Here is a 24,127-nt window from a genome sequence, read left to right on the forward strand (position 1 = left end):
GTGAGTCTGAGGAAGGCGGGAAGGACGAGGAGAGGAAGAGCGCAACACGCGAGCATAAGAGATATTAGCATAAGGCGGGAGCCGGCGAACCTGGCGCCTCGCCTCAGGAAAAGATAAACGCTCCCGGTGCTTCAAGTTGAGGACGGCTGCCTCAAGCTTGTAATGGACACACGCACGGGAGAAGGTAGGATGGGCCTCACCGCAGTTCAGGCAACGAGCCTGGGGAGAAGCGCACTCCGACTTAGAGTGACCATCGCCACCACACAAAGGACAGAGAGAGACAGTCCCGGAGGAGCGGAGGGCACCATGCCCAAACCTCCAGCACTTGTTGCAGAGCTGAGGAGAAGGAATGTACTCCTGGACAGAGCACCTGGCACCAGCAAGAATGACAGAGGGTGGAAGAGTCCTACCATCAAAGGTAATCTTCACAACCCGGAGGGGTTGACGGCGACTACCACGAGGGGGACGAGTAAACGTGTCCACGTGGAGAATAGAATGGCCCTGGGCAGCGAGGATATGTCGAATATCGTCGTGGCAGTCGCGCAGGTCCCGAACACCGGTCGCAACATGGGGCGGGAGCAAAATAGTGCCAACACTGGCATTCAACTGAACGTTCTTCGAGACCCAAACGGGGGTCTCGCCAAGGCAGGATAAGGCAGCCAAGCGGGAAGCAGCATCGTGAGAAGGAGCAGCAACGACACGTGTACCGAGACGAGTGGGGTTGAAAGTAATGGAGGCATCCACGGAATCAATGAGATGTCGATGGAGGGAGAAATCGTCAGGAGGCGCAGAATCAAGAGGGAGGAGATCAAAATATTTGGCCCACGAAGCGGGACCAAACAAGGCTTGATAGGTAGCAGAACTGGAAGGAATCGAGCGAGGGCGGCCGTGACGAAGACGGCGGTGAGAACCCCCAGAGAGAGAGGGGTTAAAAGGCGCAGTAGTTACAACTAGAGAAGGAGCCACGCCAGGGGACGAGGTAGTCACCACTGGGGGCTTGGGGCTCGACCCAACCACAGAGGAGGGAGGGGAGCTAGAGGAAGGAGTCAGAGAGGCCAAAGGAGGAGCAAGGTCGGGGCCCAATGCAGCGGAGGCTACAGAGCCCGGTCTTCCAATACGGACCGACTCGGGGGCTTGGTCGCCCACCCCACGAGCCTGAGAAGGTAAACCAGAAGAAGCCGAAGCAGGGGTAATCATCTTGACGAAAGAAAGAATTCACTCACGAATGTGCCCCCACACCCACCATGGAGCCACAATTAGAGGCAGGACACCCAACAAGAAGCTATTGCCGATCTTGTCGGGGCCTCCTAGGGGTGCGTCGCGAGTATACGCCCCACAAACGCCACCTTAAGAAACCGACAGTCCGTCGAGATCGGGTTCAGTGACGAAGTGGGGATTGACAATAAAAGGTTCCCCTCGCTCTCGACGTCGGGTACTGCAGTTCTACGGGTGCATGAGTATGCCTCCTCAAGCACCCGGGCGTCAAAATAGAAGAAGTCCAAGGGAAGAACCAGAACGAGCAAAAGGTCGGTAGGAAACGGCAAGCAGATAGGAGAAGAGGGGGGAGAAAAACGAAACAGAAGGAAAAGGAAAAGATGCCCAGCAGAATTGGAGAGGACGGCAGCAGGAGCACAAGGCTAGAAAAGGACAGAGGACTGTCCCAAGGAGCATCACACCCCGGCAGCCGCCCACTAAGCCCCCACACGGCGACAACGAGCTGAGCGGGGAGGGGGTGGTCTGGTCAAAATATCCATACTGAATTTAAATTTTGATTTTAAACTTATAAGTTTCGATGTGACCTCTTTATTCACTAAAGTTCCTGTTGATGATCTGTTAGAATGTCTACGTGAGGAACTGCCTAAATATAATTTGAGCTTGCAGACTAATAAAGTATTGGAACTTATCAAATTGTGTATAAAAGACAATTATTTTAGTTTTAATGGAAAAATTTTCAAACAAACATTTGGTATGGCGATGGGCAATCCCCTGTCCCCAGTTTTAAGCAATTTGTATATGGAATTCTTTGAAACAAAAATCTTATCCAGGATTATCCCGGCTAATGTAGTTTGGTTTAGGTATGTTGATGATATTTTGTGCTTATGGCCGTGCAACAAAGACCAGATAGTTTTTCTTAATGAACTCAATTCTTTGGTACCTTCAATAAAATTCACTTGTGAGACTGAGGAGAATGGTACTCTTCCGTTTTTGGACATTATGATTCATAAAGTCACTAGAAAGTTCAAATTTAATGTGTATAGGAAACCTACCAACGTGGGGTCGTATGTTCATTTTTTATTCGAATCATCATAGTAAAGTTAAACAGGCAGTATTTTCAGGAATGTTTCTACGAGCTTTGAGGGTTTGTAGCCCTGAGTTTTTTGATGAAGAGATTGCTAAAATATATGAAATTGGGAAGAGTTTACAATATCCTAAGAGGTTTTTGGATTTCTCGTTTGTACAAGCCAAGCGTACGTTTTATAATCACGTCCCTAAGGCGAAGCCAAAAATTATTAACTCATTGGTGGTACCTTATGCGAGTGGACTTGAACAATTGTCTCTGATTTTTAAGAAACTTAATATAAATTTGGTGTTCACTAATAGTACGATCAAATCCAATTTAATAAAAAACTCCCCTGATACAGCAGGTTGTGTGTATTCGATTCCCTGCAATGATTGTGATTCTGTGTACCTTGGACAAACAGGAAAGTCCTTACAATTGTGGTTGTCACAATATGCTTATAGTATTAGAACTGCCCAAACGTCTAATGCATTGTATCTACATACGAGTTTATGCGATCACAATATTAACTGGAATGGGGCAAAAAGCATTACCAATTGTGGGGATTTCGTGGAACGGAATTTGATTGAGTCTGCTCTAATCAGTCAGTGTCCAAATCTTCTTAATGTTAGTACTGGTATGTACAAACTTGATCCATTTTTAAGTTATAATATTGCACAACAGTTTAAGAAACAACTCTGATAGAGAGGCTTACAATGTCTCATTATAATTGTATATTCATATATTGTGTGTTCATGAGGCTTTTCTTTAATCTTTCATCCTTATTCTCTGACCGCTTAATCCTCTTTGACCATTCTAAGCTAAGCTATATCTGTTTTTGGTTAATTCTTTCCCTAGGGATGGGTTGGTCAGGTGTCGGCCTATATATCCTCCCCCCTTCTCCTTAGTCAGCACCATTTGGTCACCACTTGGTCTGGGAGACGTCTCCCGTCACGCAGGGTGCAGTTGCGCCTCCACGGATCTCCAGTATCATCTTTTGATACTGGTAATGGCTCAAAAGGGCCACCACTTACGGGCTGTTCATGCCCGTGCCACCTCTTGGGTGGCTTAATCTTCATCAATCAATCAATCCTTAGTCAGTCTGGTGTTGACAAAGGCTTTAACAAGCCGAAACGTTCACCTCATTTCATATTTCTCTGTGGATTTTCCGCATATATATATATATATATATATATATATATATATATATATATATATATATATATATATATATATATATATATATATATATATATATATATTCCGCATATATATATATATATATGTATATATATATATCAATCAATCCTTGTATATATATATATATACATATATATATATGTAAATATATACATATATATATATATATATATATATATATATATATATATATATATATATATATATATATATATATATATTATATATATATATATATATTATTAAATATGACCGAAAAAGTAAGATTAATAATTCTAACACGAATTTTCTCAATCTTTCGTACATTTCTTTTCACTGTTGGTGGTAATTAAAAAATCAATTCTCCAAAATTCATTTTTATTTCTAGTCTGACGCGACACTTGAGCGCGTTTCGTAAAATTTATTACATTTTCAAAGACTTTAGTTTACACATACACAACTGAATAGAACTTACACATCTCCGATTTGTTTATATCTACATTTGAGTGAGGTGGATGGGGTGAGGTGGTATTAATAGGGTATTAATTTCATCAACACAAGACAGAACACGAAACAATGGGTATTGAATGGAAGTGATTGTAGAAAGCCTATTGGTCCATATTTCTTGATGCTTCTATATTGGAGCGGAGTCTTGAGGTGGGTAGAATATAATTGTGCATTAGTTGGCTGTTGATTGCTGGTGTTGACTTTTTAATGTGTAGTGCCTCGCAAACGTCAAGCGGTCTGCTATCGCTGTATCTATCGATGATTTCTGTGTTGTTTACTAGGATTTATCTGGCGATGGTTTGGTTGTGGAAAGAGAAATTTTCGGTCATATTTAATAATATATGTCTACAGGAAAGACTGCTACCAAAATATATATATATATATATATATATATATATATATATATATATATATATATATATATAAATGGAAATGCTCGTTTGTTCAAAATCTCTAATCCTCGAAAGTTATTCACCGATTGCTTTGTAATTTTCACACGATGTTCCTTTAGCATCCGAGCGGGTTTTTATATACGTACTATATTGATGTCACATCTGTGAAGGGAAAAAACCTGTTTTTTTTTAAACTGTTTTTTGATGTGAGAGAAGTCTTTGAAACCTTTTTACCGATTTTTGTTTAATTTTGACAATACGTTGCATTGGAATAGGGGCGTGTTTTTATATAACTACTATATACATGCCTCTCCTGAGACAGGATTTAAAAAACAAAAGCCATCTGCTGGACGTAAGAGCAATTCACTCTGTAATCTCCCAAAGTTCTTCAGCGATTGCTATGAAATTCTGACACAATGTTCCATTCGAATATGCACAAGTTTTTTATATACCTACTATATACATGCTACACCTGTGACAGGTCAAAACATATATTTTTTTAAAGCGCCATTTGTTGCACGTAATAGTAAATCACACGATATTCTAAATTTGTTATGAATTCAATTTCAATGTTTTCGATTGCATTGACAAATTGAATTTTCTTAGATTTCGATATATTTTAATTATGATTTCATCTTTTGTGAGACATTGTGTTGGAATTGAGCTGTGTTGCTTACCATACTATTCATTTCGTAAGTATAAGTAAATGCCACATCTGTGACAGGTAAAAACATTCTTTTTTTAGGAAACAGTGCCATCTGTTGCATGTATGAGCCATTCACACTATTCTAAATATGTTGCGATTCCATCTCATTGTTTCTGATTACATTGACAAATTTAATTTTCATATATTTTGATTTATTTTAATTTGTATATAATTATTCTGTGTGACAATGCGTTGGAATTGAGCTGTGTTGTTTACCATACCGTTCATTTCATAAATATAAGTATCGCTGTCACACCTGTGATATGTAAAAACATGTTTTTTTTAAACAGCGCCAGTATTATTTTTTAAACATGCGCTTACATCAGCGCATGTAAGAGCAACTCACGCTATACTAAATATGTTACGATTCCATTTCAATGTTTCCAATTTCATTGATAAATTGAATTTTCATAGATTTCGATATATTTTCATTTTGAGTTAATTATTTTGTGACACTGTGTTGGAATTGTGCTTTGTTTTTTACCATACATTTGGTAATGTAAGGTAAGTAACTCATACATACCCACTCATTTCGTGAGAATAGTTTATTTTTTTATTTTGTCATTTTTTTTATTTCGTTTTTTAATTGTTTTTGTTATATTTCTGTGATGGGAACATCAGATCATTTGATGTTCTAATTTTTTGAAACGATCATCAGATCATTTGGGAATGTATCTGACAAGGGAGTGGGGAATAGTGGGGAGGAAGAAGGGAAAGGGGAGTTAGTGATGGAGGGGAGGAGGGGACAGGGGAATGGAAAATGGTGGGAAGGACAAGAGGACACGAGATTGGAGGATGGTGCGGACGACAAGGGAACAGGGGAGGGGGAGGGAATGGAAGTGAGGACGAGTTGATGGGGGGGGGGAGGGGAGTAGGAGATGGAGAGGACGAGGGGACAGAGGAGTGGGGGATGGATGGGAGGATGAATGGATAGGGAACTGAGGAATGGTTGGAAGAACGAGAGGATGGGGGAGGGGGAATGGTGGGGAGGACTGGGAGATAGGGGAAAGGTTGCTGTGGCTCAGCAATGCACATGCGTTGCTGAGCCACAGCAATGCGTAGCCAGGTACATTTTGTATATATATATATATATATATATATATATATATATATATATATATATATATATATATATATATATATATATATATATATATAACTAACTGAAAACTCACACCCCAGAAGTGACTCGAACCCATACTGCCAGGAGCACTTTGCAACTGGTGTCCAGGACCACATAACCACTCGACCATCACTACCGGACAAAAGATGATGGTAGCCGAGGCTAGTTCCCCATCATCCCATCGGCACTCTGATGGTAATCTTGGGCAAGGTATTTTATCAAATCACCTTATTCTTTGGGTGATTTATCAAATCACAAGATGATTTGATTTATCAACTCGAGGTGATTTCGTTTATCAAATCACCTCGAGACACTTCTAGGGTGAGTTTTCAGTTGCATATATGCTTGGGGACCATTCAGGCTTGTTCGCATATATATATATTGTGACAGTAAAGCGTTGGTGTTCGGCTGTTTCAAAAGCTGGGGGCAGGGCCTCGTCACATCACAAAAAAAAAGAGAAAAGTTTGTCCTTTCGTCTGTGGTAAGGTAATGGGAAGACACACAAAACACAAGTATATAAACAATGAAATTTTAATTACTCTAGAAAACAAGACATGAATAAAGGCAATCTCGTAAAATACAGGACAAGTCAACAAACAAAATAACATGAATAATCACTGGCAAATGAAAAGTTACGCTAAGACAAGTAAGTTACAGTGATAGCAAAATAAAATAATATGAGTGCTGGAATACTGGCTTCAAGCTGCCACCTCCCTTAGTACACGAAAGCCAAGGCTTAGTCTACCAGCGAGAGATGTCAACTTCATGGAGCACAAAGATATTCTGACGAGACTGGCGCGCTGCTGCCCAGACGTCGACTTGTGGTGGTGGCGGAGTGCAGGTGCGACGAGACACCTGCCAATCAGCAACAGGCAGGCAGAGGATGAGCAGTTTGCAGGTTACGGCGGTGGCCAGGTCTTGGTGTGTGCAGGGTACGATTTGCTTCCTGGGCAAAACGTTTGGCGATACTGGTGGACGTATCTTCTATATAGTATCTTGTACTTGAACGACGTAATGATGTAGGGAAGAGCAGGCTCAATCTCTCTTGAAAGAGATTATCGTCACAACTCTCCCCCGAAGCCTGCGGTTCTGGAAGAAGTTACGTCTTCATGTGGTGGAGTGATAGTTGGAGTTGCTTCTACTTCATAGACTCTGGAGAGGGCGTCGGCTATGATGTTGTCTGAACCCTTGATATAGCGGATCTCCAGGTTGAAATCTTGCAGATATAAAGCCCATCGTAGAAGACGTTGGTTATTGAATTGGGCTTGATGTAAGAAGCGGAGAGGATTGTGGTCAGAGAAGATGGTGGTAGACCTGGCACCTTGTAGGTATGGAGCAAAGTGCTGGAGATTCAGGACGATGGAGAGTAGCTCCTTCTCGATAGTGCTGTAGCTCCTCTGGTGGGGTTTCAACTTGTAGCTGTAGTAGCTGACAGGTAGAACCTCCTCGCCTCGTTGCTGCATCAAGACACCACCGATGCTGGTACCACTGGCGTCGACGTGTAGGACGAAAGGCTTGGTGATATCTGGCGAGGCGAGAATGGGATTAGAACAGAGGAGGAATTTGAGTTGTTCGAAAGTAACGGTTTGCTGCATGTCCAATTATACCGTTGCTTGGGACTGGTTAAAGTAATTAATGGTGTTGCTACCTTACTAAAATTTCTCACAAACCTACGGTAGTAGGAGGCAAGACCAAGGAAGCGCAGGAGCTGCTTCCTGGTGGTAGGCTGTGGATAATGCTGGATGGGTTGAGTGTGTGTGTCTAACGGAGCTAGGCTGCCACTCCCAATTACATGACCCAGATAACGCACTTTACCTTTGGCAAAGGTGGACTTGCCCAGGTTGATGGTGAGGCCGGCTGTCAGGAGCTTGGCGAACAGTCGTTGCAGCTGGAGCAGATGTTCGCTCCAGGTGTTGGATGCTACGACGATATCATCCAAATAGGCAAAGGTGTTATCCAAGCCCTGGATGACGCGGTTGACAGCTCTCTGAAAGGTGGCCGGGGCATTACATAGTCCGAAAGGAAGGCGTTCATACCTGAAAAGTCCAAAGGGAGTGATAAAGGCAGATATTTCTTTGGCTCGCTCTGTTAGACACACTTGGTAATATCCCTTAAGCAAGTCCACTTGGGACAAGTACCGGGCATTACCAATGGCGTCAAGAATGTCATCTATCCTTGGCAAGGGGTATGCATCCTTGACAGTCACATTATTTAATTTACGGTAATCCGTACAAAGTCTCACCTTACCTTGGAGTTTTGGCACCAAGATACAGGGTGAGGCCCAGGGGACTCACAAGGTGTAGCCAGTCCATGATCCAAGAGGTACTGCACCTCAGCACGCATGACTTCCTTCTTGCTAGGGCTGATTCGGTAGAAGGGTTGACGAATCGGCCGGGTGTCAGGGAGCAGTTGGATGTCGTGCTGGGTAACATTACACTCTTGTGGATCATCTCGGAACAACTCCTGATGTTCTTTGAAGATCTTAATGAGAGGTGCACTATGATTGTCCTGAAAAAAATTGTGAAGATCAGTTAGGATTTCCGAATTGGAAAGCGCTGACTCCTTGTCAGTGCTTTCGGGAGGAGAAGCAGGGAAGGTCTCACTGTGGATGTATGGCTCTTTAAAGGAAGAGTAGGTTATCATGACAGTGGAAGGAGTACCGTTATATAGCTTCAGGAGGTTGACGTGGCACAACTGGGTCTTCCGCCGCCTATCTGGAGTCTCTAGAACGTAGTTGTGGTTGTTTCTGCACTCCTTGATGCGGTAGGGTCCTGAAAACCTGTTTTGCAAAGGAGAACCTGGGATAGGGAAATAAGCAAGCACGAAGTCTGCCGGTTTAAATTTCCTTACTTTGCTGGTCTGGTCGTAATGAGTCTTCATCCTCTCCTGTGCTTTTAATAGATTCTCCTGGGCAAAACTGTGAACCCTCTCTAGAATGTGTTGTAGGTTTTGAAGAAACTGGGGCACATTCTGATGCTCACTGAAGGTGGCATCACGTAGAGAGTCTTTGAAAGCTTTGAGAGGAGTACGGCACTTACGTCCGTAGAGCATCTCATAAGGAGATACTCCTAGAGACTCATTGGGAAGACTTCTAAAGATACACATTATCAGGTCAATTTGCTTATCCCAATCCTTAGAGGTTTCATTACAAAACTTCTTCAGGAGTGCTTTAATAGTCTGATGACTACGCTCAAGAGAACCCTGTGAAGCAGGATGATAGGGGCTGGACAATACCTGTTTGATGTTGAACTCTTCCAGTGTCCTCTTGAAGAGATCACTGGTGAAGTTGGTGCCACAGTCACTTTGAATCTCCCTTGGAAATCCATACTGGGTGAAGATCTTCAATAAATGTTTCACAACCGTAGCAGCCGTAATGTTCTTTACTGGAACTGCTATGGGGAAGGTAGTGGTACTTGCCTTCAGGTGGTCACGGAATTTCCTTCGATAACTTTCGGTGGAGAGAAGGTAGGCGTCCAACACTGCTTGTTTCAGAGTCCGGTAGTCATTCTCAGACGCCAAAGTACTGAGGGTAACTGCAGCTCTACCTGTGAGATGTACTCTGAGAAGGGTTGCCCATTGGACGGCAGGCCAACTAAGTTGATTAGCAAGGGTTTCAAAGGTGGTAAAAAACACATCAACTTCTATCTCTACGAATGGTGGCATTAACTTACTTGCATGTGATATATTGAAACTGATGGGAAGATTGGCAGTAGCTCGCTGGCGTTGAGCGAGGTGTGTAGTTTCCAACGCGAATTCTCGTTGACGACATTCCATAGCCAGAGCTGCTTGTTGTTTGTCATGGTCGCGTTGCATCTCCAATTCGTGTTGTTTTGTTTCAAGCTGTATTCGTTCCCGCTCACGGAGTATTGCATTCTCACGTTCCTTGAGGGCGATTTCACGTTCTTGTTCTTCCTTTCGTATGGCAGCTGCTTCCCTTTGTTGCTCGAGGGCTTCTCTTTGCATGGCAGCTGCTTCCCTTTGCTGCTCGCGTTCGATCTTGGCAAGCTCTAGTTTGAGTTTCATCGTTGCCAAATCAGTTTTATCTGCAATAAAGTAAGTTTCGTGAGTTTCAGAGTCTATCTTACCTTCCTCTAAGAGATGATCCAGTAACAGGTTATGTATTTCATTTTTGTTGGCTTGGTAGGGAACTTCTAGTTGATACTCACGTGTAAGAGTTTGTAATCCAGTCCTCTTGGCACGACTTAAAGTCCCTATTTCACTTGCTGGATCTGTACGGACAGCTTGGAGACGAAACATGGTGAAATTAGCAAATAAATGCACAACGAATATACTGTTGTGATATGGTGAATGTCAGAAACAGGACAACGTGGCAACTGGTACCTATCCTGTGGAATCGTTAACAATTAATGTTAATTTCAAGATGATAAATGATTAATAAATCAAGGTCGCAGGAAATCTTGTACCCGGTACTCAATGTAAGAGGATAAGGGCAAGAAAATCCTACTAAACAAGCGAAACTGAGTTTCTAAAACAAATGAAACAGTTAATTGCCTCAAAAGTGAATTAGGTAGTCCAAGAATGTAGGCATACCTTGCCGAGTCTCTATAGGACATAAGCAAGTTTTCCCACTGAAATTAATATGATACTTACAGAATTAGCGAACTTTTGTGCTCTGAAAAAGAAGGCTAATTCCCTACCAATGTAAATATCATCATCTCTGACCGACGTGTAGGGGTGCGAGGTGTCAACTGGTGACGAGAACTGCTGCTGAGGTCCCAATTCAGCAACTAAAGTTCGTGCGAGAGGAACTATGGCCCTCTTTATCCTCCTACTGTCAGATTGCAGAAGATTAGGTGCTCTTGACCCGGGGACAGACCACAGTACCAGGGTACCAATATGATGATCTGCCGAAAATATGAGAAATATCCTAGGGACAAAAGATGGTAAACACGAGTAATAACACGGAGGGAGAGATGACCAAGTAAGAGAATGACTGAGGCCTACAGTCACCACGTAATCCAAAGTTGTCTCACCTTCACCATATGCTACTCTCGGAATGCACAATACACACAGCACCATATGAAAATAAAATTGAATATTGAAAATAGTAAAAAGCTACTTTACCAAAGCCAAATACGCTTACCACAAATTTACAATTTGGCTCCAGTACCTGAGTGAAGCTCCGTGGACAGGCCCCCATGTAATGTGACGGTAAAGCGTTGGTGTTCGGCTGTTTCAAAAGCTGGGGGCAGGGCCTCGTCACATAACCAAAAAAAAAAGAGAAGTTTGTCCTTTCGTCTGTGGTAAGGTAATGGGAAGACACACAAAACACAAGTATATAAACAATGAAATTTTAATTACTCTATAAAACAAGACATGAATAAAGACAATCTCATAAAATTCAACACTGGTCAACAAACAAAATAACATGAATAATAACTGGCAATGAAAAGTTACTCTATGACCAGAATGCACGTTATAGTGATAGCAATATAAATTAAATAAGTGAGGTGCTGGAATACTGGCTTCAAGCTGCCACCTCCCTTAGTACACGAAAGCCAAGGCTTAGTCTACTAGCGAGAGATGTCAACTCCAAGGAGCACAGAGATATTCTGAGGAGTACGGCGTGCTGCTGCCCAGACGACGACTCTTGGTGGTGGCGTGAGTGCAGGTGCGGCGAGACACCAGCCAATCAGCAACAGGCAGGCGGTGTATGAGCAGTTTGCTGGTTACGGCGGGCTGTGGCCGGTGTCGGGGTGTGCATGGTACGATTTGCTTCCTGGGCAAAACGTTTGGCGATACTGGTGGACGTATCTTCTATATAGTATCTTGTACTTGAACGACGTAATGATGTAGGGAAGAGCAGGCTCAATCTCTCTTGAAAGAGATTATCATCACAATATACACTGGGAAATAGGGGTATACCTCTCAGTGTATTTTCATTCCATATGTGACAAGTGTTTATTATTTTAGCTCGATGCAGCAGCTGGGAACCTGGGACCAGAGACAACAGGTGTTTTGTGAGACCATCAATGAAGGTCTCCCTACATTGATGTCTCCGTGACACCCGTGCCATCAATGCAGGGTACAGCATTAATGGATAGGGAGGACACATATGAGGCTTTGGTCTGTCTAATGTCCTGTAGCGAATTCCGTCAAGTACACCCTCACTCACACAGGCACACATACACAGGCGTAATTAGAGCCAACCTACACTGCACCTAGACAGGTCAACGCTCTCTAAACTCACGTGTAATCCTGCAGAGGTGAGACCATACGACAAGACGGTGGAGATCACGGAGCTGGAGGTGCCAGAGTCGCCCAGGGCCGGAGACGACGTCACCCTCACCTGTCGCTTCAAGCTGCACGGCAACGGACACAACCTCTACACCGTCAACTGGTGGCGGGGCAAGGACCAGTTCTACACCTACAAGGGCACCAACCTCGACTCCAAACATGCCTTCACCTTTCGCGGTATACAGATGAAAGTGAGTAGTGCAACCATGCTGTCTTGTCAACCATGTCTTGCAACCATGCTGTCTTGCCAACCATGTCTTGTAACCATGCTGTCTGCCAACCATGTCTTGTAACCATGCTGTCTTGCCAACCATGTCTTGTAACCATGCTGTCCTGCCAACCATGTCTTGTAACCATGCTGTCTTGCCAACCTTGCTGGCTGGCAACCATGCTGTCTTGCCAACTATGATGTCTTGTAACCATGCTGTCTTACAATCATACTGTCTTATAACCATGCTGTCTTGCCAACCATGTCTTGTAACCATGCTGACTGGCAACTATGCTGTGTTTCAATCATGCTGGGTGGCTACCATGCTTTCTTACTTCCATACTGTCTAATGACCATGCTGTCTTACAACCAGTTTGTCTTACAACCATTCTCTCTTATAACCATGCTGTCTTCCATTCATGCTGTCTTATAGCCATGCTGTATTACAACCATGCAGTCTTACAACTATGCTGTTTTACAACCATGCTGTCTTAAAACTATGCTGTCTTACAACCATGCTGGGTGGCCATTATGCTGTCTTACAACCATGCTGGGTGGCTACCATGCTGTCTTACAACCATGCTGGGTGGCTACCATGCTGTTTTACAACCATGCTGTCTTAAAACTATGCTGTCTTACAACCATGCTGTCTTAAAACTATGCTGTCTTACAACCATGCTGGGTGGCCATTATGCTGTCTTACAACCATGCTGGGTGGCTACCATGCTGTCTTACAACCAGGCTGGGTGGCTACCATGCTGTCTTACAACCATGCTGGGTTGCTACCATGCTGTCTTACAACCATGCGGGGTGGCTACTTTGCTGTCTTACAACCATGCGGTCTTACAACCATGCTGGGTGGCCATTATGCTGTCTTACAACCATGCTGGGTGGCTACCATGTTGTCTTACAAGCAGGCTGGGTGGCTACCATGCTATCTTACAACCATGCTGGGTGGCTACCATGCTGTCTTACAACCATGCTGGGTGGCTACCATGCTGTCTTACAACCATGCTGGGTGGTAACTATGCTGTCTTACAACCATGCTGGGTGGCTACCATGCTGTCTTACCACCAGGCTGGGTGGCTACCATGCTGTCTTACAACTAGGCTGGGTGGCTATCATGCTGTCTTACAACCATGCTGGGTGGTTACCATGCTGTCTTACAACCATGCTGGGTGGCTACCATGCTGTCTTACAACCAGGCTGGGTGGCTACCATGCTGTCTTACAACCATGCTGGGTGGCTGTTGTAATCCACAAGTTAGTAGGGATTATTAGCTAGAGGATCATTACTACAACACTTAACGAATGATGATTGGAAGTACATGTTAAGTAGACAGACTATGGATCACATATCTAAGAAAGGTCAATGGATTAAGATCGCAGCTGCTTAGCCAAATTAATAATTCCTGGAAAGAGGACTCAAGCTTCTAGGAACAAGATTACCGCTTTAGGGATAAGGTTAATCGGATTATACCTTCCTTGAGAGGCGGGGTGAAATGGTTGAGGTAGATGGCTGACTGGAGACAGTCTTGTTGGGGGAGTGGAACCGGAAAGTCCTCCGAGGTCTCCGTTTGCGGCAGCAGCGAAGTGTAGCAGACAGCTATGCGAGAGCCTGATGTGATCTTAGTGACCAAGGTAAGTCTGCAGTATGTGAGTATTGAATGAAAGACTAACCGGGTGTGGAGCGTTGTAGTAATCATTCCGTATTAGGGACTTAGTCGGAAGTTACGAGTGCAAGTGGTGACCGCGGAGGTCAAGTGGTCTATGGGTATTGGAAGTATATTTACCTAATAGAGTATGTTAATATGTTATTATTTGTCGGAGTCTATTCTTTGTAATTAAATGACAAAACCGGACGGTCTTTAAAGACTTTCCATCTGTCCCCTCATAGTGTTCCTGGTTTGGTTGGTGAGGGAATGTTAGGGAATTGGTAGACGACATATTTGGTGGCAGCGCAAACAGGTTTTGGAACACTTTGAGAGATGAAGGAAGTGTGTTACTGTTACGGCCCTCTCGGGTCGCAACCGGGTTCTTTCTCTGCTGTTGTTAGAGGAAGGGTATCTGGCCCCAAGCCAGTAGTGGCTTTCAAGGGATGTGATCCGTAACGCAAATAACTTAAAGGGGAAGGGAGACAAAGGCAAAAAAACTTAATAATATAATTGTCACCATCACCATAAATACTATAAAGATTATCACACGGGGGAGGTATAAACTCTATTATATACAAAGTAGTCTTCTTCTGAAGACGCGGAGTGTTCCACGGTGCTCGACGATGCTAAGGTCTTGGTCCTCTTGTGGCCTCACGACGAATCCTTCGATTCTCTTGAGTCTACCCTGGCCACAGGCCAGCCAAATCACAGTTCTACCGGGGGCACTGTCGTGGAGGCCGTCAACCACAAATCCAGCCCGTAGCTGGCAGGTTCCAATCAGCAACGCTGGTTAGGCCACTCCACGACCGATACTAGGGTAGTGAGCCCTAGTCAGGAGCCTCGTGTGATCACACAGACCACTCTCCTCACCACAACACCCCAGTGGTTAAGCGTCTCCACCAGTCAGTCCCGGGTACGACAATCCCTCAGCTGCCACGTCACAGGCAGGCTAACACCTCAGTGTTCATCCGGGGGGTGACTCACAGCTGCTGCAGCAAATACTTGGAGACAAGATGGCTGCCTTGGGTAAACTGATCCAACTTCCATTACAGCAGCCCAGGTCGACTCTGTAATCAGACACGTCATCAGTAATAGGGACACTCTAGGGCACCTCACTTACAGGCTTAGACACAAACGCCCACCTATCCACTCCTTAGATGGCGTTGCTGTCCAAGCGCCACCTCACCAGAGGTCAGCAGTGGCTGTGTTATGAGCTGATCAGGACGGGAAACTAGCCCTTGTGGCTGGTATTTCCTGCCCTCACTCGATGGCGCCGTCCATTTGGAGGGGGTTTCGGGAGCTGACCCACAGATGGCGTGGTCGTCACTGCTCCGGGCTCGGACGCTGGACTCGGGTCCGTAACAGTTACTGGTTTAGTTGGTGAGGGAATGTTCGGCAATTGGTAGACGTCGGGTTGTGTTTAGAACAGTGGTTACTAGACGGAGGAAAGAAGGGTCAGGTGAGACCAGGTCAGAGGAGTTAGGTAATTAAAGGGACTAGGCCATTGTGGGGCACATGTGGGGTTTATTTATTTCCTTCCAGATTTTTGCAACGAGAGACGGCTAAGAGGCAAGTCTGGATCACTGAAGCATCGGGAACCAAAACAAGTGCAGTGTTCGTAGTGCGGATTATTCAGAGTGGCTAGGGAAACTAGCGCGGGTGAATGTGGGACAGCGTGGGCCATGTGTGGGCCAAGTGGGGGCCGAGCGACCCGCACTTTGGAGCTGTTATATATCGTTGGTATGTCGGAAATAGTGAGAAACCGTTGCTAAGGTGAAATTAAGCGAGAAAACTACGTAATTTGAAGTTAATTAAATTTCAGATAAAGTGTAAATCGAATATTTTAAGGATAATGAAATATTACCTAAAGTACTGCGCGAGTTCCGGCATTGTCAGACGTAGATACTGAAAATAGGGGCAGTGAATTAGGAACGCCTGGGCATATCGAGCGATGCATAATTTGCCGTCTGGGGTTCGACGTCTAGAGTACCGTGGAGAGGTCCATGGAAATTTTTTATAGGTGCAGGTAGCATTATGGAGAGTGTTACCGTTGGTGGGGGTGTGTGGCGTCGGGAGTAGTGCATGGTCGTGTATTGGCGTTTGGACGCCGGGAAGTGCATGGTTGTGTATTGGCGGTTGTACGCCGGGGTGTGTAGTGTAATGCACGTGTAGTGGCTTATTAAACGCCAGCGTAATGCATAGTATTTACTGTAGTGAAATGTGCATGTTTTGACTGTTGATATTATGGATGTAGTATAGTGCATGACATTGTTGGCATTGTAGCACCAAGGTGAGTAGTAGAAACCAGGACGGACAGGGGGCGTTTAGCTTTTTTCGACGGCCCCTGTCCGTCCTGCCTGTTTTTCGTTACATTTTTGTAGGGTCCCTGTCCGTCCTACCTGTTTTTCGTTACATTTTTGTAGGGTCCCTGTCTGTCCTGCCTGTTTTTCGTTACATTTTTGTAGGGCCCCGGTCCGTCCTACCCGTTTTTCGTTACATTTTTGTAGGGCCCCTGTCCGTCCTGCCTGTTTTTCGTTACATTTTTGTGGGGTCCCTGTCCGTCCTGCCTGTTTTTCATTACATTTTTGTGGGGCCCCTGTCCGTCCTGCCTATTTTTCGTTACATTTTTTGGGGCCCCTGTCCGTCCTGCCTGTTTTTCGTTACCCCAGCAAGTGATTGCCTTATAGTCCATAAATTTCGCTCAAGGGGATTAAAAGGTCCCTCGTAGTCATACCCAAATTTCGTTACCCCAGTGACCCATGCACAGGCATCGCTAATTGACAATGACGTCACCAGCTAGCCGCTCAGCGTTCCTGCACAGGCACGATCAAGGGGATTAAAAAGCCAGTCTATGAGTCGTGTGTTTTGCGATACAACAGTAACCCTGAACCTAATGTAAAATACCATCATCCCTAGTCTATTTTTAATTTCCTATTTACTTCCAACCATCGGCCATTGCATGTAGCAAAAGGGGGAGCGACACAGAGCAAGAAGTTATGTGTGTATTTTCAAGTTCGTCCCCTGCTACCTGTATTTACCCAGGTCTTTTCCTATATCTAAAACCTATCCAATTTATTCCTGTTCTGTTTCATGTTTATACGTTTAATAGGTTATTAATATCTCACTTTACTATGACCATTCAGTCACACCTCTATCAGGTCACCTCTATTTCTTCGTCTTTCTAGAGAATGTAATTCGAGCTTTGACAATCTTTCTTGAAGGAACGTTTATTATGCATAGGCCAAAAATAAAATGAAAGAACCGCTATCAGTCATATATATGAAAAAAACAGAGCCCTGGGCATTGGCAATTTCAATGCAAGTTCAGTAGTAATCCAATATTGTCCCTAACCGTATACACATCTCACATTCGCTCGAACCTTACTGTAGCATATAACAGGTCAAAAATACTCATTCAGTAAAAGCAAGCCTCTCATGTTTTGAAATAAGGCCTTCTGCAGTTACCTTCTTTTGTGATGTCATCATTCCTAATGCCACGCGAGGTGCCAACGCGCCAAATGCGGACCCTAGGAGGTTCACACATAAGTGTGAACTCTTAATCAGGCTTAATACCTCAGCTGAACTCTGTGCTTCATCAGAGTCGATATTCAGCTACATTGGCTCGTATTTTCGCTCATTGCTTCTATATTCTGATATTCATAAACCCAATGAAACCATCCTAACCTAACTTATTATATATAACAAACAAATACATTCTACAGACCAGTTATTGATGTTTATCGACGTCGCGAAAAGCGACCTCAGGTATCGGGATAAGGTATTGTTGGCCATTAGCGTATAAGTGTCAAGGCATCACAGCACCTAACTGGTCAACTATGTATGACGTCACCAGATAACCAATGCGACCTTTGGCGTCCTACTGGCATGTGTATTTGATGTTATTATTATTCAAAATGGCTAGACTATCCATCCCCTACCTAACCTAATCAGAGGATTAAGAATATGCATTTTAGTCATCCGCAACTATAACCATTCATTATGCAGTGTTAAGTTCAAAACTCAAATAGATGCCCAAATTTAAGGAACTTAACAATATGCCTTCAGCCGAACAAGTCTATGTGGGTGGGGACGAGGACAGGTTGACGAGTTTAGCAGTTACCAGGGAGGATGTTCTTAAACAAATAGTAAAACTCAAACCAAACAAATCCCAGGGCCGGATGAAGTGTTTGCCAGGGTGCTTAAAGAATGCAAAGAGGAGCTTTGTGACCCACTGTCAACCATATTTAATAAATCAATAGAGTCAGGCAGAGTGCCAGAGTTTTGGAAAGTTGCTAATGTGATACCAGTTTTTAAGAAAGGAGATAGATCCCTTGCGTCTAACTATCGACCAATTAGCCTAACGTCTATTGTGGGAAAGTTACTCGAATCTATAATAGCAAATAAAATTCGTCTTCATCTTGAAAAACATAAATTAATAATCGAGTCGCAACATGGTTTTATAAATGGCTGTACATGTTTAACAAATTTGTTATCTTTTTATTCTAGCATAGTCGAGGCAGTTGATAGTGGTAAGGATTGTGATGTTGTGTACCTTGACTTTAGCAAAGCTTTTGATACAGTGCCACATGAAAGACTGATTAAAAAGATAGAGTCTCATGGTATTGGGGGTGCTATATTAAGCTGGATTAGGGCATGGCTATACCAAAGGAAACAGAGAGATATGGGATAACTCAAATTTGGCCGACTAACCAAATCTAGGTTTGGATATGCTAGGTTAGGCTAGGCAAGGTTGCGTAGAATAGGATGGAATAGGAGAAAATGTAGGTAAAAATGGGCTTTGGCTGTCCTATGATACACAACATTTAAGCATATTTGGTGGGAATTGTCTCCAATTTGGTGGCGATAGCTTAAATTTACCCCAACTTTAATCAAATCTGCTAGGTTAGGGTTAGGTAAGGCTATGTAGGGTAGGTTGGAATATGTGAAAACTTGGGTAAAATGGTCTTTGGCTATGCTAAGATACAAAACATTTGGGTATATTCGGTGGAAATTGGCTTAAATTAGGTTAAATTTAGGTGGGAAAGGCATAAATTTTGCCAACTATAATCAAATCTGAATTTGGATATGCCAGGAGAGGCTGGGTAGGGTTGTCTAGGGCAGGTGAAAACTCAGCTAAAATGAGCTTTGACCGTGCTGTTACAAAACATTTTTGGATATATTTGGTAGAAATTGTCTTAAATTAGGTCAAATTTAGGTGGGAATAGGTTAAATTTCATCAACTTTAGCCAAATCTAGGTTTGGATATGCTAGATTATGTTTGGTAAGGTTGCATAGGGTAAGATGGAATAGGAGAAAATGTAGGTAAAAATGCGCTTTGGCGATTCTATGATACACAACATTTGGATATATTTGGTGGGAATTGTCTTAAATTAGGTAAAATTTAGGTGGGAATAGTTTAAATTGCATCAACTTTAACCAAATCTAGGTTTGGATATGCTAGGTTATGTTAGGTAAGATTGCATAGGGTAGGATGGAATAGGAGAAAATGTAGGTAAAAATGGGCTTTGGCAGTGTTGTGATACACAACATTTGGAGATATTTGGTGGGAATTGCCTTAAATTAGGCAGAATTTATGTGGGATAGCTTACATTTCGCCGACTTTAACCAAATCTAGGTTTGGATATGCTAGGATAGGTTAGGTAAGGCTGCGTAGGGTAGGATGGAATAGGAGAAAATGTAGGTAACAATGGGCTTTGGCAGTGCTGTGATACACACCATTGGGATATACTTGGTGGAAATTGCCTTAAATTAGATTGAATTTAGGTGGCATAGCTTAAATTTTACCAACTTGAACTAAATCTAGGTTTGGATATGGTAGGTCAGGTTAGATGAGGTCGTGTAGGGAAGGACATATATATAATATCTTAGGGGTAATGAACTAGCATGTTTATGAAATAGTGTAAATTTTCCTATTTGGGGTTCGAGCTATATGGCCAACTCATGTAATGTATGGACAGCGGTGACATAGGCTAGTATGTGAGGATATGGGATGCTCATATTTAGTTAGTTTAGCTTTTGCTAGGTTAAATTTAGTCAAATTTGTGTAGTATAAGTATATTTTTTTTTGATAGATTTAGATGAATTTAGGTTTTAATAGGACGCATTTTTGATAAAATATAGCAAATTTTCTTAAAATTTTCATAGAAAATACTGACTTCACCTAACCCCACCTGCCCTAACATAACTAAGGCTAGAACAAATTAGTCTGTTAGATGGTTTGCATAAATATATATGGGCGGTCTGATTGGAGAGGATGTGACAAGGAAGGTATTAATAAGACATTAAAAACAATGGACATATGTTAGATGAATAGTTTAGCACTAATAATGTTGAAATATTAATGGAAAATGAATGTGTTTTATATTGAGCTCATCGGAAGTCATATGTACCTTTTTATATGTGAAATTTTGAATTTTGGGGAGTTGGTTAAACTCAGCATATTGTAATTAATGTCCTAAATATACATAGAAAAATATCACGCAAATTGTGTATTGTTTGACCTAGTTGGTTGTGTTTTTATTTGTACATATATAGCACAATTAATATACTTGTGTATTAATTGTGTAGATTATGTATTTTGCATACGTTGTATGATTATTGCAATTATGTATTGATTATATTGCTATAAACTGTGTATTGTTTTGTGCAAGTCGTATGTATTACTTGTATATGTTTTTGTATGTGCATTTGTGGAAATTTTGTAGTTGCGTATTTAATGAATATGCGCTAGTTATGTATTGTTCATATTTTGGTAAGTTGTGTATTGATTATATTTTTGAGGAAATTGTGTAAATGTCGCAATTGTATTTGTGTAAATCGTGTATTTATGCTAGTTGTGTATTTTAAAATTTGGGGTAGTTATGTATTGTACGTATTTGTGCTAGATATGTATTTTGTGCAAGTTGTGTAATAATTATGAAAGATTCGTAATATTTGTGAAAGTTGTGTATTAATTGCACATGTTGTGTAATTGCATATGGACGAATTGTTTATTTATACCTTGGTGTATTGATTGCCAGTGTGCAAATTGAGTAATTATATAGCAAGTTTGCTTGTGTTAATTGTGCAAAGATGTATAATAATTACACAATTTGTTTAATAATTTTCCATGTTTTATAGTAATTTTTGTGATAATAAAGCATTTATGCAAGTTGTGTTTTTAATTTGTTGAAGTGGAACTGGTGCAACTGTATTTTTGTGTGCAAATTGTGTATTTTGTGTACGCTCTGTAATCTGAAAAATAGATCTTTATGGTGTAAGTGTATTTTGGTTTATGAGACAATGTGTGGGTATTTTGTGAAAATTATGTTTGTGAAATTGTGTAATTTTAGTGAAAGCGCATTCTTGATTGTCTAAATGCATAAGCATTTTGATATATTTGTGCAAATACCGTACTTTGTGTAAATGTCATACTCTGAGCGTACATGCAATATTGTGTAAATGGTATATTTTTGTGTCCAACAGACATATTTTTGCATGTAAATGTTATATTTTTGTCTATAAATGACATATTTGTGTGATGGCATATTTTGAGTGTAAATAATATATTTTGTGCATAAATGGCATATTTGATGTGCAGATGCTGTATTTTTTGTGTATGGCATCTGATTAATGGGGAAATGGTGGCAAAAAAACTAGACTATTCTCTATGATTGTATGGGTTGTGGAGTATGAGTAGGTATATATGCTTGTATTTGCGACTGTTGGTTTAGAAACAAGTTACCTGATTTGCGTAGCAAGACTAGGATTTTTTGAGGTGTAGAAATGATTAGCCTATGAATATAGTGGCTAGCATCCAGCTGAGTTGCTAGATGGATGAATTGAGGTACGACATTTGAATGGCATTTGATGGATGTGAGGACAATTGACTAACCTATGAACACAGCTACTAATCCACTGTGCTGCCAAATGTGTGGTAACTACTTGTGGATTATAGTACGATATCTAGCTATAGGGTTTCATAATTGCTGTTGTGTATAAAACTAGAATAAGAGCTATTTATTAAAACTATTATTGTAAACTAATACGTAGTAAACTATTTACTATACGTAAATTGTAAACTAATACGTAGATCCCAACCAAGGGTGGGATCCCTTGGTTGTTTTAAGCATAGGGTATATGAATAAGATTGGGTGGAAATATATAGGAGCTGCCTCGTATGGGCCAATAGGACCTCTGCAGTTACATTTATTCTTATGTTCAGCTCACCTGCTATGCTGCCAGATGTGCGATTCTGCTTAAATTGCAGTACAACATTTGGGCATCTATTTGAGTTTTGAACTTAACACTGCATAATGAATGGTTATAGTTGCGGATGACTAAAATGCATATTCTTAATCCTCTGATTAGGTTAGGTAGGAGATGGATAGTCTAGCCATTTTTGAATAATAATAACATCAAATACACATGCCAGTAGGACGCCAAAGGTCGCATTGGTTATCTGGTGACGTCATACATAGTTGGCCAGTTAGGTGCTGTGATGCCTTGACACTTATACGCTAATGGCCAACAATACCTTATCCCGATACCTGAGGTCGCTTTTCGCGACGTCGATAAACATCAACAACTTGTCTGTAGAATGTATTTGTTTGTTATATATAATAAGTTAGGTTAGGATGGTTTCATCGGGTTTATGAATATCAGAAAATAGAAGCAATGAGCGAAAATACGAGCCAATGTAGCTGAATATCGACTCTGATGAAGCACAGAGTACAGTTGAGGTATTAAGCCTGATTAAGAGTTCACACTTATGTGTGAACCTCCTAGGGTCCACATTTGGCGCGTTGGCACCTCGCGCGGCATTAGGGATGATGACATCACAAAAGAAGGTAACTGCAGTAGGCCTTATTTCAAAACATGAGAGGCTTGCTTTTACTGAATGAGTATTTTTGACCTGTTATATGCTACAGTAAGGTTCGAGCGAATGTGAGATGTGTATACGGTTAGGGACAATATTGGATTACTACTGAACTTGCATTGAAATTGCCAATGCCCAGGGCTCTGTTTTTTTTCATATATATGACTGATAGCGGTTCTTTCATTTTATTTTTGGCCTATGCATAATAAACGTTCCTTCAAGAAAGATTGTCAAAGCTCGAATTACATTCTCTAGAAAGACGAAGAAATAGAGGAGACCTGATAGAGATGTGACTGAATGGTCATAGTAAAGTGAGATATTAATAACCTATTAAACGTATAAACATGAAACAGAACAGCAATAAATTGGATAGGTTTTAGATATAAGAAAAGACCTGGGTAAATAGAGGTAGCAGGGGACGAACTTGAAAATACACACATAACTTCTTGCTCTGTGTCGCACCCCCTTTTGCTACATGCAATGGCCGATGGTTGGAAGTAAATAGGAAATTAAAAATAGACTAGGGATGATGGTATTTTACATTAGGTTCAGGGTTACTGTTGTATCGCAAAACACACGACTCATAGACCGGCTTTTTAATCCCCTTGATCGTGCCTGTGCAGGAACGCTGAGCGGCTAGCTCGTGACACCATTGTCAATTAGCGATCCCTGTGCATGGGTCACTGGGGTAACGAAATTTGGGTATGACTACGAGGGACCTTTAATCACCTTGAGCAAAATTTATGGACTATAAGGCAATCACCCACTGGGGTAACGAAAAACAGGCAGGACGGACAGGGGCCCCACAAAAATGTAACGAAAAACAGGCAGGACGGACAGGGACCCCACAAAAATGTAACGAAAAACAGGCAGGACGGACCGGGGCCCTACAAAAGGGTAACGAAAAACAGGCAGGACGGACAGGGGCCCTACAAAAATGTAACG

The 24,127-nt window shown here is 42.1% G+C and overlaps 1 protein-coding gene across 1 annotated transcript in view; it reads left to right on the forward strand.

The window, feature by feature from the left end:
* Positions 1–24,127, forward strand: part of LOC123759738 (uncharacterized) — a 423,534-nt gene that overhangs the window by 331,732 nt on the left and 67,675 nt on the right. Inside the window, exon 3 of the mRNA XM_069317337.1 lies at positions 12,411–12,634. Coding sequence (XP_069173438.1) covers positions 12,411–12,634 — 224 coding nt within the window. The remainder of the gene's footprint in view (positions 1–12,410; positions 12,635–24,127) is intronic.

This window comes from Procambarus clarkii, chromosome 8 (assembly GCF_040958095.1).
Source record: "Procambarus clarkii isolate CNS0578487 chromosome 8, FALCON_Pclarkii_2.0, whole genome shotgun sequence".
Classification (NCBI taxonomy): Eukaryota; Metazoa; Arthropoda; class Malacostraca; order Decapoda; family Cambaridae; genus Procambarus; species Procambarus clarkii.